Source organism: Cyprinus carpio, chromosome A19 (assembly GCF_018340385.1).
Source record: "Cyprinus carpio isolate SPL01 chromosome A19, ASM1834038v1, whole genome shotgun sequence".
In the NCBI taxonomy this organism is placed as follows: domain Eukaryota; kingdom Metazoa; phylum Chordata; class Actinopteri; order Cypriniformes; family Cyprinidae; genus Cyprinus; species Cyprinus carpio.
The window spans coordinates 18420015-18439709 of record NC_056590.1 but is presented as its reverse complement, the minus strand read 5'-3'; the positions used below and the strand labels follow the sequence as shown (position 1 = coordinate 18439709).

At 37.1% G+C, this 19695-nt stretch overlaps 1 protein-coding gene across 2 annotated transcripts; it reads right to left on the bottom strand.

The window, feature by feature from the left end:
- Positions 1 to 417: 417 nt before the first annotated feature.
- LOC109066941 (hairy/enhancer-of-split related with YRPW motif-like protein) lies at positions 418 to 19351 on the bottom strand. Of its 2 annotated transcripts, XM_042776869.1 has the most exons (6): positions 19295 to 19351; positions 5217 to 5336; positions 3356 to 3422; positions 2930 to 3013; positions 2709 to 2790; positions 418 to 1681 (listed from the first exon to the last, which is right to left on the bottom strand). In XM_042776869.1, the coding sequence occupies exons 2-6, from the start codon at positions 5294 to 5296 to the stop codon at positions 1071 to 1073; spliced, it is 924 nt and encodes a 307-aa protein (XP_042632803.1). In that variant the 5' UTR covers positions 5297 to 5336; positions 19295 to 19351; the 3' UTR covers positions 418 to 1070. The 2 variants fall into 2 exon arrangements, with proteins under 2 accessions (XP_042632803.1, XP_042632801.1); XM_042776867.1 differs by lacking the exon at positions 19295 to 19351 and having other exon boundaries at positions 5217 to 5838.
- Positions 19352 to 19695: the final 344 nt, after the last annotated feature.

Here is a 19695-nt window from a genome sequence, read left to right as displayed (position 1 = left end):
TTGAGAGAATTGTGATCGGAACACTTTCCCCGAATTCAACCAACCCCAAGAACACACACACAAAAAAGTGAAAAAGTGAAAGTGACGTGACATTCAGCCAAGTATGGTGACCCATACTCAGAATTCGTGCTCTGCATTTAACCCATCCGAAGTGCACACACACAGAGTAGTGAACACACACACACACTGTGAACACACACCCGGAGCAGTGGGCAGCCATTTTATGCTGCGGCGCCCGGGGAGCAGTTGGGGGTTCGATGCCTTGCTCAAGGGCACCTAAGTCATGGTATTGAAGGTGGAGAGAGAACTGTACATGCACTCCCCCCACCCACAATTCCTGCCGGCCCGAGACTCGAACTCACAACCCTTCGATTGGGAGTCCGACTCTCTAACCATTAGGCCACGACTTCCCACATAAGTAAGTGAACAAAAGGAATACTGTTTTAATAAGGCACATTTAATTTGTCTTTGTTATCTTCTCAAGAATTTCCATTTCAGATGTATATCATGTCAGAATCCAAGTGAATGTATAAATGACTGCGTAAACAAGTACAATAATACTTTTTTTTTTTGAAAGTTCCAGTATCTAGATCTCAAAATCCAAGTTCTTATCACTAAATTGCTTTGAGCCATTCTTTTAACTTATCCAGTATTTCTGAGAGATGCATTTAATTGATTTTACACTTAAATTCTACAGTCCATTTTATTCCCATCCTATTTTTCTTTGTAAACAAAATCAGACTTTTTTGTTCAATTATTTCTAAACTCTCAGAAAAAAGTACAAAAGCAGTCAGTCGGTATATACTAATATGTATTTATGTACTAATATGCACCCTTTAGGAGTAACAAGGTGTATCTTTTTAAAAGGGCATCGCCCCAGTGACAGCTTTTGTATCTGTTTTATCTGAGAGTTTAAATGTTGGAACAGTAGATTCAACTGAATACGCATTTTATTTTAATTGTTCAATGCTTTGTGGTTCCTTTTAAAGGTGGTAATGGTCATAAATAAGTCTGAATGACCAAGAAATGTGTTTTCCCTTTCAGATTGTCATAAACTCCAAACTTTTAATTTAGAATGCCCCAATCTCTGTGCTCCAGGCCTGTCCAGACTTACTGGAGGTGCCCAAACCCCTGCGACCTGGGGCTGGAGACCCCAGAGCGGCAAAGGGTCTGAAGGAAATCTGGGGAGGGGAGGAGTTGGAGGAGGATGATGGGATTGTGGGTCCTTCAGGTGAGTGCTGTTGAAGTCTGTGTGGATGTCCGGGGATAGAGGGCAATCGACGCACCGGGGTCAGCGCTGGACTCAGTAATGCCCCCTGGGTGCTCAAAGATCCCACTCGCATGGTCGGTGAAGGGTAACCCAGCAAGGCGGCGGTGGCATGGGGGGTCAGATCTCGGCAGGTGGTTGGGGGAAACGGGCTAGACGAAGCTGGAGATGAAGTGGATGCCAGCTGAGGAAAGGAGGGCCAGGGCCAAGGAGGAAAAGGCAGAGCGGCGGGGCTCTGGAGGAGAGGGTCCAGCTCACTGGCGCAGTGGCTGAGATGGGACACAAGGTGTGCACCAATGGGGTCTGAGGATTCGACCCCCTCCAGAGAGCTGAGGTATCTTACCACCTCTCCAACACACTCCCGAAAGCCAAGAGTCCTGTAGTCCACTGCCAGAGCACGAGCATCAAAGTAGCCTAGGAGAGAGAAAACAAATTATATACTTGAGTACTCACAATTATTATGATGCCCTTTTGAGGGACCTCCTTTCTAGAATGTATCTATATATTTTCATATATAAGGACCCATTTGTAGTAGCTTTTAAAAGTTTGGGGTAAGTATTTTTTTTTTTTTAACTTTTTTATTTCTATTTCAATTAAATTATGTTCTTTTGATCCTTCTGTTCATCAAAGAATCCTGAGAATTTTTTTTTTATATATTAATAAGAAATTATAATAATAAAAAATGCAATGCAGCAAATCACTTAAGACTGGAATAAAGACTGGAGTTTTTAAAAATATATTAAATTAGAAAACAGTTATTTTTAATTTGTAATAATATATCACATTATTGCTGTTTTACTGTATTTAGGGTCAAATAGATGCAGCTTCGGGAGCATAAAAGACTTCTTTTAAAAGCATCCAAAAAAATCTCACTGACCGCAAATGTTTAAACTGCAGTGTGGCCTTTATTATGTGAAAAATATTAAGCATGATTTTTTTTTTCAAATAAATAATCGGCTTTTATGTTTTTATGTCACTGTACTAAAACAGAAAGAAAACAAGATCAAAATAGTATCTGTAAAATAGAATAGCACAGTTGTGATCGACCTTAATGATATCTGACCAGTCTTTAGAAGCACGTTCTGTAAGTTTTAATAGTCAGTCAAATTCAGTAAGTTTTAATACATGTAAAGACTAAATTTGATATATATTTTTTTCTTTTTTCAGAAGTAAATTTGAGTGGTGTCTGAACGTGCAAACATCACTGTTATAATGAATGATGTAAGTAGTTCCTGTTGCAGTAGCTAAAGTTTGAGCATGTTCCCGTGTTGTTTCTAAGGTGTTCTGGTTGCTCAACAAGACATGATTTGAGGCATCGTAAGTGAATATTTGAGGTTATGGACTTGCCAAAATCCATAACTTAAAGTATGAGCAATAGTAATAGTAGCAGTAACACTGTATACAAGTCATGAAGGTTCTCCTGCTCAATATCTTTTCTTACCTTTGCCGCCCATGGCATGCAGCAGTTTCAGATGATCTACTGTCATCTGAAGAATCTCAGCTTTCTCCAGTTTAGAGGAGCCCTGGGGAAAATGTACTGGGTTTAGTTTTAAAAACTGTTTTTTTTTTTTTTTCATTCTACGTTTAAACTCTGTCCACTCAGCTTTTTTGAAAATATGAGGCATCTAACTGATCCTGAGCCTTTCAGTCTGATCGTCTTACCTGTTTCTCGAAAGCACTGGGTACGAGTCTCCTGAGCTCTGACAGACTGTGGTTGATCCTGTCTCTGCGTCTCTTCTCGATTATCTGTAGAATTCAGTGGAATAAATTTAAAGACAGAGCAACGATTTGAAGTGGAAGGCATTTGCTAACTGGATTAGTTTTGTGGGCGAGGACTAGTTGCAGCATTTCTAAGATCAGATTTTGGGAAAAAAATACCAAGTCAAATAGAAAAACACAAATCAAAGTCAGACAAGGAGGCTTAAACTGTAAAAATGCATGTTGCTGCAGAGGGTCATGTTACAGGGAATTTTGAAAAAGGCCAGCATTCACAGAAGAGACCTTGTACAGAGATCATATACGAATTATATATTTGGTCTGTTCTTGAAAAAGCAGGGGAAAAACAGAGCTAGACTGACGTAAACTCACCCCTCTTCTCTTCTTGCGCGCCAGGATCTGTGAGGTACTGCCTGGAGACATGGACCCAGTGACAGGGCTGATCAAGAGAAAGAGCGAGCGGGGAAAGGGACAGATTGAAGCTTTGATGTCAATGCATATTGTTGTCATTACTGCACTTAATACAACGCAGAAACGCTGTTGCACATCATCAAACCCAATCTAATTTGTCTTGGGGAACAGCTAGACACGGGAGGACTGGGGTAAACAGAAAACAAGATTATTTTGGTTTAACGCGTTTTTGGACATTATTGTCAGATGGCTGTTATGTTATGGTTTTTGCATAGTACGAAAGCATTTTCTTTTTAAGCTCAAAAGACATGATGATTACATATCCGCAGGGCAGGCTGAAATCATGGCTTTTGCATGCACTTTGAGCACATCAATACATGGTTTTATCCTTCAATGTGGATCTAGTTTGCATGGGCACTTTCTGCACTCTGCCAGCAAAATGACAGTGTTTGTTTTGCTTTTATTTTGACTTCCATGCATAACTTTTATTTTTGTATCATATTGTAATTCCTTTTAACATTAAGAGGCTTAATGCACAGACATTAGGTTTATTTAGAGCAAAAGAGTCTAGTCCAAAAAGAAGATTAGTTACAGGAATAAACTGTTGTATAGAGTTTTTGAATCCTGGTTAAGAGTTTTTCAAATGCAATAAGATGAGAACGCATTGGTCATTGTAGGGCACAATTCAAAAGGACCAAACGGCGGTTACATGCATCTTAAGTCTGCTTTTGATTTTGGTCACAGCTTTGAAAATACTGTATCAAAAAGACTAAATGACTGAGAGAAAAATGCAAAACAGACAGAGAAGGAAAAAGCATGCTGAGCTTAATTCTCGTCGGTGGCACAGCAATAGGAAGATACGCCTCTCAAGACTAAGACAAATAAGATCATTATGGGCCTCCATCAGCTGCCCAGTTAGACATTGGCCCTGTGTGTGATTTTGACAATGTGTGCCCGCTCACATATACTCCACTGTCATCGTACTAAACTATCAAGAATAGTGTAGATGGCAGCGATATGCACTACTTTGGGAGGGACAACAACAGGACATTTTCTGTAGAATCTTGTTTGTAGTATTTGATGATTTTTTTGGACATGACTTTGCTGTCCACTCATGCAGGATCTATGCTTCTTGGTGAAACCTAGCTGAATATACTGAGGCATCATAAAATATTCAACAAGTACAACATAAAAAATAGCAATAAGTGAAAGATTTCAATGTGCCTATGCTACAGTGTAATTACAAACAGTGAGTAATATTAATTAACAACATGTACTTACTACAGATTTAGGGTTAGGGTTTGGTTTAGTGTTGCTTGTAATAATAAACTATAGTAAATACATGTAATAGTGTAGTATAATTATGTAAGTAAGTGTAAAGGATAACTAATTTATGTTACCAAAAAAAGTTTTAGCAAATAATGTATTACCAAAATTTTTAAAATTGTTATCGTGACAAATGCCAAGAATCTTGATAACAACATATAGCATTTGTATATCTTTATTTGTGAATGTTAAACATTTTATGAATTACTATAAACAACACCAACCCTTAAGGCCCATGCAAAGTCGAACATGCAGCTGTCAAAAAACACCTTGCATTTTGACAACCAAAGTTGCTATTTTTGCATTAAAGGAGCTATGGCTTGTAAATTTCAATTAATACTTAATTCAACTCATCATAAATCGCACTTTTTAACACATGATTCAGTCTTTAGAAATTCTGAGTTGTAGTGTGAGCTCTGCATGTACAGTAGAGTCCCTGACAGCCATATATCACCCCCACTGAGCACATTATATAATACAAACTCAAAGTCCTCACCAGTAGCCGTCTTCCTGTCCAACATCGATCAGTTCGTCCGTGTCTGAGTCTGGGGAACTGTAATCATGAGGTCTCTTCATCGCCACAGGGTCCTCTGTCCTCCTCTATCCCTGCAAGGGACTGTTGAATTGATGGAGATGTGTGAGATGATCTGAGATGATCTCAGATGATGGATTCCTCCTCTGTCCTTCAAGTGCAGCTGTAAGGAAAGCAGCCACCTTCTAATGTGAACACGCCCCTCCCTATTTCCTTTTTTCCTCTCCACCCTTCTTCTCCTCTATTTCTCCCTCTATCCTCTGACCACAATACAAGCACGCTTGCTTGGGAGTTTTTATTAGACCTCTCCTGCTGACTAAGTCTGGTACTTGTCTCTGCTCTTATGTGTAGTCGTGTTTTGACATCTCCAGACCCCCTGGACTTGAAGCCAGAGAATGACAGTCCTTGTTCTTCTGTGTTCTCTCACTTTTGCTGCTTTTCCTGGCCCTTGCTTCCTCTCGGTCACCCTGGCTACACTCGTCCTCCCACTTTCTGCTGCAGCAGCACAAGTGACTGAACTTGGGCACTTTGGCAAAGTTGCCAGTTTTGGCTCCCACTTCCTTACCCTCCCACACTCCCTCCCTCCCTCCCTTCCGCCATCCCAGCCCCTCATGAGCCCTCCCTTCTCTCTCTCTCTGTCATTTCTCTCCTTTCAATTAGCCTCTTCTCTCCATTGTCTCATCTCGCTCTATCTTTACCCCCTCAGTTCCTCCCTCCTTCCTTCTGTCTCTGTTTCTCTGTCTCCTCTTTTCTACTCTTTTTAATTAGTTTCCTCCCTCTCTCCCAGGACAATAGGAAGAACACTGTGGGAATAGTGCCTTGGATTTGGACCCACATGCACACATACAGTGGCCCCCAAAAAGTAAATGGACAATCATGGTTTTTATATACTATAAAACATTATCTTCAGTTAAAACTAAAAACAGTGGTGTTTTTCAAGATTCTTTAATAAATAATTTTTGTGTTTTATTCCTAAGCTGAGTTTTCAGCAGTCATTATTATCATCAATATTGAAAATAGTTGTGCTTTAAACAGTGGTGTTTTTCAGGATTCTTTAATAAATAGAAAGTTCAAAAGATCAGCATTTATTTAAAATAGAGATCTTCTGTAACATTACAAATGATTTTCTATCACTTTAAATAAATGAAAAAAAAAACAAAAAAACAAAATTAAATTAATCTTAATAAAAAAAATAAAAAATCCAAATGCAATTAAGAAAAAAAACAAAAAACAAACATTTGGACACTCTTTGGCTGACAATGGAATGTTCTCATTGTCAATGTGATGACCTATGCATGTGATTACTCTTTATGAACTGCCTTCATAAAATCACTAGCTGGAAGAAAATAATTACTTCTGAAAAGGTTTTTGAGGGTGGCCTAAATGTCCAAATACTTTTGTATCCAAATACCATTATATTCAGAATCTGTTTAAATATCTATACAGTAAAATTGTCTCAAATGTCTTGAGTTTGAGGTGGGATTATCTGTTTGTTCGAACAGTTGCAGACAGGAGTGTTTGGAAAAACTTGTCATTATTTGCAATTCTGTTTGCTGTGATAGATATTCTGTGACAGATACAGTACTGCACACTTAAACTACACTCTTAGAAAAAGTACAAAATGTACTCTTTCAAATGGTACTAATATGTACATTTAGGTACTAAATTTATATAAGGTACAAAAGTGTACCTTTTGAACAGGTACAGCCTCAGTGACAGCCTTTGTACCTATTTTTCTAAAAGTGTAAGACCATGTCAGACACACAGCATTTTTAAAAGAAACATTTCACTTCACACTATATAGTGCTAAGCACATACATGTAAACTCCGAGGTGTTCACCTCTCCAAACATTAACTTAATAAGCACTAATAGTATACCTGACATGATTAGTACATTTATAACTAAAAACCTACAGTATGTACTGAATGTGCACTTATAGTGTACTTAAAATGTTTAGAATAAACATATTCAAAAACTAACAAACATCTTTTATCTGTTGTAAAAAAAAAGCTAGTTACACTAAATGAAAAAAACAAAAAAAAAACAAACCATACATACACTAAATAAACTCCCTAAAAAAAAATAAGCTTAACTAACAAGAGTGCTCAAAACTTGTGTGTGATCCTCAGTCATTTAGTGTAACAATTCAAAAATTCACTAAAGGCACGTGTTTCTGCATGAGTTTGTTGTGTATGGAATGACTTCAAAGTCTAGTAGTGTGTGATCCTCAGTCATTTAGTGTGTGATGACCAGATTTTCCTCTGTAACTATTCACAAAGTCATTAAATGTATGGTGCTTAATGTTTAAAAATCTTCTCAGATTTTTTATGTCAAGTAGTGTACTCCACCGCTAGCTGCTAAAAAGATAATAAAAAAAGCAAACTTACTTCATACGGCCACTAAAAAAAGAGTTGAGGGAAGTTGTCACACCTTATGTTTTGATAAAAGCTTTGCTAGTATTTCATCCCATTTGGTTTAATTATGAATTCGAAATTATTTGTGAAGTGTCACTTAAGTGTCCAAATACTTTTTGGGGCCACTGTACATGTAAATGTGTGTTTGTTTTCCCAGGGTATGAGCCGTATAAAGTACATATGCTTGTTCAAACATCTCCCCTCTCTTCCCGCTTTTAGAGATGGATGGTGGCAGCAATTAGCAGAGAGCGGACGTGTGGCATTTGACCGTCGCGGGAGGCTTATGGTTTGATGTGTGAGTCAAAACGAGTGTAATAGATCCCTTTATCCTTCCATCCTCCCCCGACTCCATCTCCTTTCATTACCAATCCCTCTTTTATTCGGGTCTGGATTTCATTTCCAGAAAGCAAGAAGAAAGGAGCTTGAGAGTCGGGCCTTGCGCTGTGTCTCTGCTGTTATTTTTGTTGTCCACCCACTTTAAAGTCGTGCTTTCTTCTCATTCTCCGTTCTGATTATTTTTCTTTTGCAAGGTTTTTCTGCATCCTTCACTTCTCCTCCTTTTTCCTCCTCTTCCTCTGGGATTTTGATCTTTGTCATGGCATACTTCCTCCACTGATGACAAATTAAGGGGGATAATAACTGTGGAAATTGGATGAATGCAACAGAGGGGGGAATTAAGTAAATAAATAAGTTGATCTGCAAAAATAGTTAGAAGGAGGAAAACTGAGAACAAGAACCAGAGAACAAAGCAAACACTGGAATTGAGCAAAGCAGCTTCTTACGCTCTTGGTTGGCCACTTCAGTGCTTTTGCACAGCCCTCCCTCTTCACCACAACAAGAACAGCTCTACAATTGAAATTAACAAGCTCATATTTTTACGATTCTCTCATAGAAAGAAGCGCATGCACACATACACGCGATCGCCCACTTTCTGTTTTTCACACAGTCAGCTACACACAAACTAATGTGCAACTTACATATTAAAAGTCACTGCCAAATGACACCAGCCAAAGCTCACACAGTCTTCCTCAAGCAGTAATTGTGTTTTAATTCGTGCTGACACACACACACCCACACGCCCACATGCATTTAACCAGCTCTACCACATCTTGCAAGACTTTCCTGCCTTTATGTGCAAATCTCAGCGGCTGACCCCAAAATCAGCCCGTGTTTTGATGTTTCTTTTCATTTGACTCTCTGAGTGGTGGAGAGCTGAGGCCCCACTGCGAGCGCTGACGAATCCCACAGGGACTTATCTCTCCTCCAGCCACGAGAGGAATGCCAGACACTGAGGCCTGCCCACTTTAAAGCCCACAAATGACACAGCTCCGCATTGCATGAATCTGCGTATGTATATTCATGGACGTGTGTCCCCAAGTACAAAATGCACTGAATGCATGACACATGTCACAACTGATTGGGTTATTGAGGAGGAGCCTGTTTGCTCTCAGATGGAAATTCCTCTTTTTTCAGATGAAATTTGCTGATGGATATTTAAAATTATCCATAATGTCATTTTTTTCTTACTTTACAATTTTAAATTCACCACTTTATACTATATATATATAGACATCTATATATATATATATATATATATATATATATATATATATATATTGTTGTGCGCTTAGCTGAGCGCATCTCAGGGTCTGCTATCCCCTCTCTGCAGGACATCTACCTCAAACGCTGCAAAAGCAGAGCTGTTAAAATAATCAAGGACTCCATTCACCCCAGTAACCATCTTTTCACTTTGCTGCCATCTGGTAAGCGTTTCCGTAGCCTGATGTCAAAAACTGAGAGACTTAGGAGGAGTTTCTTCCCCCAGGCCATCAGGCTCCTAAACTCAAAACCAGCCTCCTAACATCTTCATGTCTCCACTTAATATTCACTTTATCAGTAAGATATTCATCATTCACTACCTCACACTGACATACTGACATTGTCAACCTGTTTTCACATTTGCCTCTTGTACATTCCTGTGTATCTTAATATTTAAGACTACAGTTTACTTTCATGCACATTATTTTCCACTATATATTTAATTATACAGTATACATCTCTTTATATATTTTATATTTTATTCTTATATTTTTATTGTTTACTTTTATTTCATTCTTTCATAGCTATAATTATGTATATTTTCATCTGTGTTGTATTCTTTAATAATTGCACTGTCCATGGAGCGGACCTGACTCACATTTCACTGCTGGTTATATATGCTCTATATAATTGTGTATGTGACAAATAAAAAATCTTGAATCTTGAATCTTGAATCTATATATATATATATATATATATATATATATATATATATAATGTAACATATATATATATATATATATATTCCTTCCTTTGAATTTCCATCACTGTATTTCTACTGTATATTACAATAAAGTAGTTTTTATTTTACTTTCTTTGTTATTTATCTCCTGAGGTCTGCCTTATTTATTATGGCTTTATTTTTCTGCATCTGCACATTTTTTCCTTTTTTTTTTTGTTTGATTATTTTTTCTACTTCCTAATATTTTTTATTTGTAAAAAAAAAAAAGACATTTTGTATGCATAAATGTAAAATAAATAGATTAATAATCTGTAACTAGATCAAATAATAATAATAATAAGAATAATAATAATAATAATAATAATAATAATAATAGGGAAATTAGAGATAAACATTTGTATTTTATTTATTTTTTTTGTATTGGCCTTTAAAAATTATATTAGTGTTAAATTGGTGTTATTTATATATTATTATAGTATATAAATATTCAGTTTTCTTTTTAATTTTAGTTTAAGTTTTAGTCTTTTTTTGCAAATATTGTACATTTTCATTAGTTTTAGTTTTTTTATGTATTTATATTTAGCTTTATTTTTATTTTTATTTTAGTAATTTACTTAAACATTTATTTTTATAAGCAACATTTCTAATTAAAAAAAAAATAGTTTTAATTATTTATGTTAAAATATTTACATTTAGTTTTAATTCATCTTTATTTTAATTAACCTAACTGATTTTTATCATTTTAGTTAACAATAACAACACTGGATAGTACAGTGTGGTACAGGTTATGTTACTCTGCATTCATGTGCTGCAAAAAAACAACAACAACATAGTAACATTGGGTCCATCCAGGTAATGAAGACCGCGATGCCATGATTTACACGTTCATGATGATAGCCGGCGTCTACTGCTATCAAAAGGCAGCGTGCGATTTCAGCCGTTCTGTCCTCTATCTCTGCCAGAGGAAGACAGCAATGCTGTTTACCCACGCAGCCATGCCCGCCTCATCCAGCTCCCAAAAGATAAATAAGAAGGGCAAAAGACAACAAGAGGAAGCAGAAAGGGCCCTTTGTGGCTGAGAGCGAGGTCCCTTTCAAGCTGTTTTCCCACAGCGCCAAGCCCCCGATAGAGGGCCTGACTGCGGTAACTCTCGCTGGTGCCGGGGCCCAGACGGGCCGGGTAGGCCTCACTAGGCCACAAGCAGCCATTGTCTGTCGCCACAGAAACCAGCGTCTTCATGTCAGACATGTTTTTCTGTTTGTTTTCTTTTTTTGTCTTTAATGTGGCAAGGGGAATGTTTCCTCCCCTTCTCCCCCCAACCCATCCACATTTCTTTCCCTTTTTTCTTCTCCCTCCAAATGTTATCCTCCTCCCTCTCTTTCTTGCTCCATCTCGCTTTATTCCTCCAAAAGTTTGTGATTTGTAAAGCTCTTGAGTGGTAGGAAGGCCCTATCTTTGTCATGGTGTTGTGGCCTGCCTCTCTGTCATTTTTTTATTTAACTTTATGAGGTTTTGGCACAAGCTCATACTTTTTCTGACTTGAAAAGGGGGGGGGGGGGGGGCCAGAGACACACACACTCAAAAACAACAAAACCTTTCCCCAAAGAATTCTGTCGTTCCCATGCTAAGCCAATTTTCTCCTCAAGATTAAACAAGCTCCAACAACAGAAGGAAAAGGAGAAAGTGGAGAAAAGAGAGAAGATCTGGTTATGATTCGAGACTCTAAACTAAGAGAGGATGCCCCACAGACATTGAACGAGAAAAACAAATCTGGAAAAAAGAGATGTGTTTCTATTTTTGAGAGTCTAAAGAATGTCACTGTGTGCCATGACTCAAAGGATCTGCAGCTACATGGTAATCAGTTCATTCTGACTGAGATCGTCGACCACATCATACGCACTACTAACATCTTTTATGAGCTGGGCAAGAGGAGGGGAAGAAACGAAAGTCAGAATTATTTATTTTGCACTTGTAGCCAGTGCCACAGCATTGTTTTGGCAATTTTACTGTAAATTTGCAACCACTGTTTATCTTAAAATGGATGTGTTTTATGTTGCTGAAATATCTCCTTGCTTTTGTGTTTACATTTTCCTAAATGTTGTTACATTTTCACAGTGCAGGGGTGAATTCACTTAATAGTTGCCAAACTTTTGCGCACACAGTATTTCAGCACAAAAACATGCATTTTATGTTCTAACCACCCTCAATCCAGTTTACATTTTGTGCTAAATATGTTTGGTGGCATTTGGTGGCTAATTCATAAATTTGTACAATTTCATTTGTACATTTTCATTTAATCGTTCAGACATTAACTGAGATGTATTTACCTTTGCAACACTTTGCATCGCAGAAGCTGTCATAGCATTCCAATGAAAGCTAATTTTAGCTTTCCAAGAAGAAGAGGATTATGCAGAGTATGCAGGAGGTGTGGATGAAAGGATGGGTTCGGGATATATGTGCTTACAGAGCCTGATATACTCAGCTTAAGATATGATATACTCATAAAGATGTGCTGTGCTGATTTTGGAAAGTTATTGTGTTTTGTTGTACATGTCAACTCAGCCTTAAGTCCGGGTCTTAGTTTAGGATTAGCTCAGCATTTAGTTTGGTCTTAGTTTCACTGTTTGGTGGGTGTTGGAGAGCTGTCAGTCTGTGGTCAGCCTGCATGATACTGAGGGCTGCAGGCCTCCGGCTCTGTCCACCACGCTGCTATGTTTGAACTTAATTATAGCCAGTCGGCCCTGTCATTACAGCCCAGAGCAGCCGAGCGACGGCCGGCCCGTAGGTAGTGGCGGCAGAATCCCAAACAACAGCGTGCAGTCACACACTCTCCTGGGCACAGCAAACACACATTGGGAGACCAGACTAAGACTAAGACCAAACTAAATGATGGACACAGACTTATCCAAACCACACTGACACAAACAGAAATACAGATGCGAGCAAGACCATTGTCACGCACTCCGCATTAACACAAACAAAATCCTTGCCTTACAGCAGACACAGATTATCATGCATACCCAAGTCTCACTGAACTGAGAGCTGAGGGAGTAATTAATGGAATAGTTGACCAGAAATGAAAATCATGTGATTATTACATTTTATAATATATTTATTGTTCCAAACCCATACAGTATTACTTTTTATTAAAACCCAATTTTTTAAAGAATTTTTGTAGTCATGCAACAGGAGTTTATAGTGACCACTGACTGGGAAATATCTAACTCCAAAAATGGCAATACATATTAAAACCAGTAACACTGTGAAATATTATTACAATTGAAAATAATAGTTTTCTATTTTAATATACTTAAAAAAAAAAAAATCTGTGGTGGAAAAGCTGAATTTTCATCATTCTAATACGTTAATTTATTATCAGTGTTGGAAACAGTTGTGCTGCTTAATATTTTTTGAAACCTGTGATACTTTGAAGAATAGAAAACAACAGCATTTATTTAAAAATGGAAAACAATATACACTACCGTTCAAAAATTTGGGGTCATTATTTATTTATTTTTTTTTAATTAACACTTGTATACAGCAAGCATATGTTAAATTGATAAAAAGTGGTAGTAAAGACTTGTTTATTGTTACAAAAGATTTCTATTTTCATCTTTTTATTCATGAAAACAAACACAAAAATAGCTAGCTGCACACTGAATCCAATGCAGACATCTTTTTATTCATCAAAGAATCCTGAAACAAGTATCATAGTTCCTATATATATATAAATATTTAAATATATACATACAAAGCAGCACAACTGTTTCCAACATTGATAATAAATGTATATTATATGTATGTTAGAATGATTTCTGAAGGATCATGCGACCATGTAGACTGTAATGGAATATACAATAAAAAAAAATAAACATTAATTAAATGTATATAATAAATATTTAAATAAATATACATTAATGAAGACTCATTTTTAATTTTGGGTGAACTATTCCTTTAATAAATTGAGGAATGAAAAAAAAGAAGTCAGTGAGTGCTACTGAACTAGACAGCAAAGCTCTACTTGTGGCCGGAAGCATGTGGTTGAAGCAACAGCAATTATTACTCTCCTTTGCCTCAAATAAATGATAATAAAAAGGCGGATGTGTTTATTTCTGGCAGCCATCGGCCTGGGAGAAAAAGCAAAGACGCGCAGGGCACAATGAGACAGCGTCTCCGAATGACACAAGGACATTAAGTGGTAATTACAGAGAGACAAGATTTCCTTTCTGACTACAGAGGAGAGTGGTGTCTTCAGACTGCAGAGGGGCGCCGGTCCTATTAAGGCCCTCAGAATTGGTTTCATATCACCAAGACCCCGAACTACACCCCGCATCAGATGTCTAGATCCTCCAGACCCTTTGTGGTGTATTATGACCGTTCCACCTCAAACAAACACACCCACCTCTCCGCCCACAACACGCATGCACACAAAAGAGACAGTCAAGGCTGTGTCTCAGATCTCGTGATCAATGTGCGAGGGGTCTGTGCTGGTGCCACAAAACAAATTCCTGACATTCTGGGATAATTCAAACGTTTCACGCTGCAGTTTTTGCACCCATGAGAGGCAGCGCTCGGAGATGGAAAATGCCACCATGTCATGGCAATCTCTCCCCATTGTCTCTCTCTTTAATCAGTGCTCTTCTGTGGCTCTAAATATCCCTGTGGTGTGCATCTATGCCTGGGAAAAAGCAGCTCTTTGCCCCGCTCGGTGCCGAAACATGCCATCAAACTACACTGTCTGCCTCTTTGCATATGATGACAGGAAAAATTTCACTTGCATTCTTCAAACTTGATATGTAGGAGCACCTAGGATGTCTCAGAATGGCACAAATGAGAAAGTCTCCCACCATATTTATGACACATCCAGAAATGCTGAATCAAAAACACTTATTTTGGTTCTTTTAGGCTCCATCTTGAAGCATGAGTTTATTTGAGTGTTTGATTCCAGGTTGTTTAACTTTAAAATATTTGGAAAACTTATATAGGAGTTACAAGGATGAATAGAGTTGAATGCCTTTTACAGTCAAGTCAACAGCGTCAAAGCAGCTTTAAAGTGTTAAGCAGGAAAATAGTAAGTAGTAGACACAGATTATACATACATAAGTCATAATATAAAACTTTTGTTCTCTCATTGTGTTTTATTGACAGAACTAGGGAGTAGGAATAGTTGATCATTATTATATTTTAGAATAATTTATACTATCATATTGTTCCAATCCCACTCTGTTCCGTTAATTTTAAAATTGTATTTATTTAGTTTGTTTTATTTTTATTTATTTTTTTGTTTGTTTGTTTTATTTAGATTTTTTTGTAATCATACAGCAGTATTCAAAGTGACCAAAATTGGCAGTTTGTACTATTTAAAAGTTTTTAAAAAGTTTTTGAAGGAAGTGTCTTATATTTAAGAGAAGTATGGGAAGTCTCTTATTTATTTGATCACAACTCTATAGTAAAAAAGTAATGTATTTAAAATACATTTATTTCATAATAAGTTTAGTTCAAATCTATTAACATATTTACTGACATATCACTCGAGACTTACTGATATAAAAATACTATTAAGCATAATTAATATAATTAATATAAAGATGATTTTATAATTGTAAAAAGATGCTTTTTTTGTCCTACTTCCAGAATTAATGCAGCCTCCTCATTTACAGGATCGTATATAAAAGGACATGACATTTTTGTCACTTTGATGGTATCTGCATGATGAAAATATGCAAAATGAATAAATGTACCTGCACTGCAGAAACAAGTCTACACTGTCATTTTTCTTATGTAGAAATGCATGTTGAGATATTGTTTAGATATTTGTACTTGAAGTAAGACAAAAATTTGCAGTAAGAAAAGCATTTTTGCAGCGAATAATGAATAAGGTATTTAATCATCGCTTACACTTTAAAAAGGGGGTGGACAAACCCTGGGTTTAGTGAAGAAAATCTGTTCCCGATCAGGGGCTCGTTTCCCAAAAGCATTGTTAGCTAACTATGGTCGCAAGTTCCATTGAACTCAATTGGTAATGACGGAACTTGCGACCATAGTTGCTTTTGGGAAATGCACCCCAAGTTACCATGGTAATTGATTCTGAGAATAAGTTACCTCTCTTTCAGAAATGGGCATGACTTACCCTGCTTTCTTGGGTTTGACAAACCCCTCATTCTGAAACAGAAAACCCAGAGTTTCCCTCATTTCAGGGTTAACACACTCAGAGTTTTCACTTAACCTCCTTTCTGAAACAGGCCTCTGATTTTTCAGCAGCCATATTTATGAAACAACACATTGTCTTTTTGCTAAAGATGACAGGAAAATATTCACTTGCATCCTTCAGTCTTAATATACATCATACCTTATGAGATCTACGAATGGTAAAAAAAAAAAAAAAAAAAAAAAAAAAAAATCAAAAAGAACTTATTTTGGTTGTTTTGGGGGACACTCCAACTTGAAGCCTAAGCATTTAATTCAGGTTAGTTTCAAGTTTACAGGATTCAGGGACAACACACTCTGGTTTGTATATAGGAATTATAAGGATGGATAGAGTTTTATGAGGTGCTATAAATTTAATTTTCAAAAGAGGGTGTAAGGCGACTTATGTCCACTCGCCTACCCTGTGGTTTAGAGGGGCCACCATGAAGCCTTTGTGCTCTGTGGCTTTACCATGGGAAAATTCTGCAAACAAATAACTCACCCGGTGACCCATCAGTGTTAAAAATCACTTTCGAGTGCTGTGGATTGTGATGCATGGGTGCGGTGCAGCCTGCAGGAACTGCATGTTTGTTTTTATCTTGGTCCAAATGTTAAAAAACAGCTATTTGGGGGCTAAAGAGAGCAAATAAACACACATTCCATTGCAGACAATGGGGGAAGGCACATGAGCTGGCAGTAGGGGCATGTTAGGATATGGCCATTGTGAAGACATCAGTCCTCACTCAGAATGGGCTCTATTTTAGAGCAGATGTGAGTTTGTCATCTTGTCCCCACAATGGTGGTCAACCACTATGCTGAAAAATAAACTACTTCTCATGAATGTGCTGTTCATCACCCTGTCATCTGTGTAACAGCGGTGTAAATGTGCACTTGTTGAAACTCTTGGCAGTGCCAACTGTTTCATGGATTTTGCCCCCTCATCTGGTGATAGTGGTTATTACAGTGTCTCTCTTTTTTTTTTTTTTTTTGCCTGTTTTGTCATAGTATAGTCGTGATATGAAGGGGGTAAAGAGCATAAATAATGTAATCATTTAGTTGCTGTTTTGCTTTTCTTTATGGGACAGTGAAGAAAGACAGGAAAGTTGGGAAACAGGATCCCAGTGAGTTAGCAAATCTTTTAAGTCATGATTATTGACTCATACAGTCAGCACTTTTGAAACCATGAATAGGCTACATATCACAATTACAGTACACTGTGCACTGTTAACTCATCTATAGAGAGTCCAAATCAAATGTGATGGTACTTTAATAACATGCATGGAAATGTTCTTTTGGGCCCCACTAACTTGACAAAGACATTCTTTAATTAAATATCTACTTCCACAGTCAAACAGGTTTGAAACAACATGAGGAATTTTTATTTTTGAGTGGACATTTCCTTTTAAAATATTGTTTAAGTTCTGCCTTGTCAGACATGTAGCCTATTAGATCACATTAATCAGGCAGAGAGAAAAGTTACTGTAAAAAAAAAACGTAATCAAAAACGTAATCAGATTACTGTAATACTATCTACTATTTACTCTCTCTCTATCTCTCTCTCTCTCACACACACACACACACAGGCATGAACAGGCACAAAACAGATTACACACATAGATGATTACTGAACACTTTTGATCATCGACTACAGTTTAGGGCAAACCTGTCCAGAGGAGGATCACTTTACTGAATGGCACACTGCACAATTAAATGTAAACCCTTAAGTCAGATGAACTTATAAAGACTGTAACTTTAATGTTTGCTCTTCACAGAAAAGTTGACAACGACAAGCCTGACATCACCCACATCGCCAACCATTTTTACAGTAGACCAGGTACGTACTGTATAAGTGCATTCATCCCATGTTGTATTTGCCATAATTACAAGATTCCAACTTGGAAAAGGAATCATTGAGCTTCTACTTGTATCACGTGCTGTCTGTAATCTGGGAATTTTCTGAGCGCTTCTACTTGTATCACGTGACTGTACCTGACTTCTGCAGATTAATTTAGGCATTGATAGTGTTGCCATAGAAACTTTTTTCTTTTTTGTGTTGCCATAGAAATATTTTATTCAGCAGCTAATACTCAACCTCGGAAAAGGTGAGTTAGCACCTAAAATTCAGTAGGCTACTGACAATATTGTGAACTCAGAGTAGAATAAAACCATATTTATGGGGAAATATTTTCAGATAAAACATTTTTAACTGTTTTAAAATAAACATTTAAACTATTTTTTTTCCATGTTTTATATGGGGAAATGTTTTCAGAAAAAAAAAACACACGTTTTGTTGTGTTTTTAAATAACATTAATAATAACAACAAAAATGATCCTGCACACACAAATTAAATCTATTACGTCTGTTCCTAACAAAGTGTAAATGAATAGAAAATGTCGACTGTGGCATTAAATTAAGATTTGCTCATGTTGCACCGTTTTTCATTTTAGGCGTTTTTACAGTGTTGGGCATTATAACCAATCACACACGATTCCGTTGAGTTTAGGAATGCAATGGCCAATCAGAGACGTTCACATGAGTCATCGCTGAAACTCATCTTTGTTGAATGCGCGCACGTTCGAATTCCGAAAATTCTCTCATCATAAAAAACAAAGCGCAGATGTACGTACAATGTAAGAAAGGGATTCATTTCGAAGTGTGTACAGTTTCAGTGATTATAACGTACTTTTTTTTAAAGAATGCGATAGATCAAAGTTAGTGATAATATAATTTCTGTAGGCTACATAATTTATGTTTGAATAACCGTGGGAAGGAAACGTTAGGCCTAACCTATAATTATCAATTTCTAATGTTTTAATTAAATTGTAACCACATTAAATGCAAATTCAGTCCCATTAAACATATTTTATTAACCTACATGACATGTCTTGTTCTTGCCTAAAAAGTTTGATGTTTGTAGTTAATAGATTTGGCTGCTTTTAGCCTTACCCTGGAGTTGGTTCACCCTCCGCCTATGACACACACACACACACACACACACACACACACACACACACAAAAATATTAAAAAAACAAACACAAAATTGTACTGTTTGCATTTCTAAACAAACCTCTTTCTATGCTCAGGTAGGTCTGTCACTGTCTATGGGAGTTAAAGGGATACTCCACCCCAAAATGAAAATTTTGTCATTAATCACTTACCCCCATGTCGTCCCAAACCCGTAAAAGCTCCGTTTGTCCTCGGAACACAATTTAAGATATTTTGGATGAAAACCTGAGACTGTCTCATAGACTGCCAAATAAATAACAGTGTCAATGTCCATAAAAGGTATGAAAGTCGTCATCAGAATACTCCATCTGCCATCAGACGTGCAATCTGGGGTATATGAAGTGACAGATGGAGTATTCTGATGACGACTTTCATACCTTTTATGGACATTGACACTGTTATTTATTTGGCAGTCTATGAGACAGTCTTGCATGACTACAGCCTCAATGAATTAGTTACTGATGAGACAAAAAACTACTCATAATACAAAACACTTGTCATTAACTATAAAGGTAAATGCTTAAAAAACTGTAGGCTGTTATCTTTATTTCAT

Coding starts and splice junctions, on each gene's coding strand:
- LOC109066941 (XM_042776869.1), bottom strand. CDS start 5,296: ATGAAGAGACCTCATGATTACAGTTCCCCAGACTCAGACACGGACGAA. Junction 3,423..5,216: donor GGACAGGAAGACGGCTACTG/GTGAGGACTTTG, acceptor TCTCTTGATCAG/CCCTGTCACTGGGTCCATGT. Junction 1,682..2,708: donor GCATGCCATGGGCGGCAAAG/GTAAGAAAAGAT, acceptor TCTCTCTCCTAG/GCTACTTTGATGCTCGTGCT.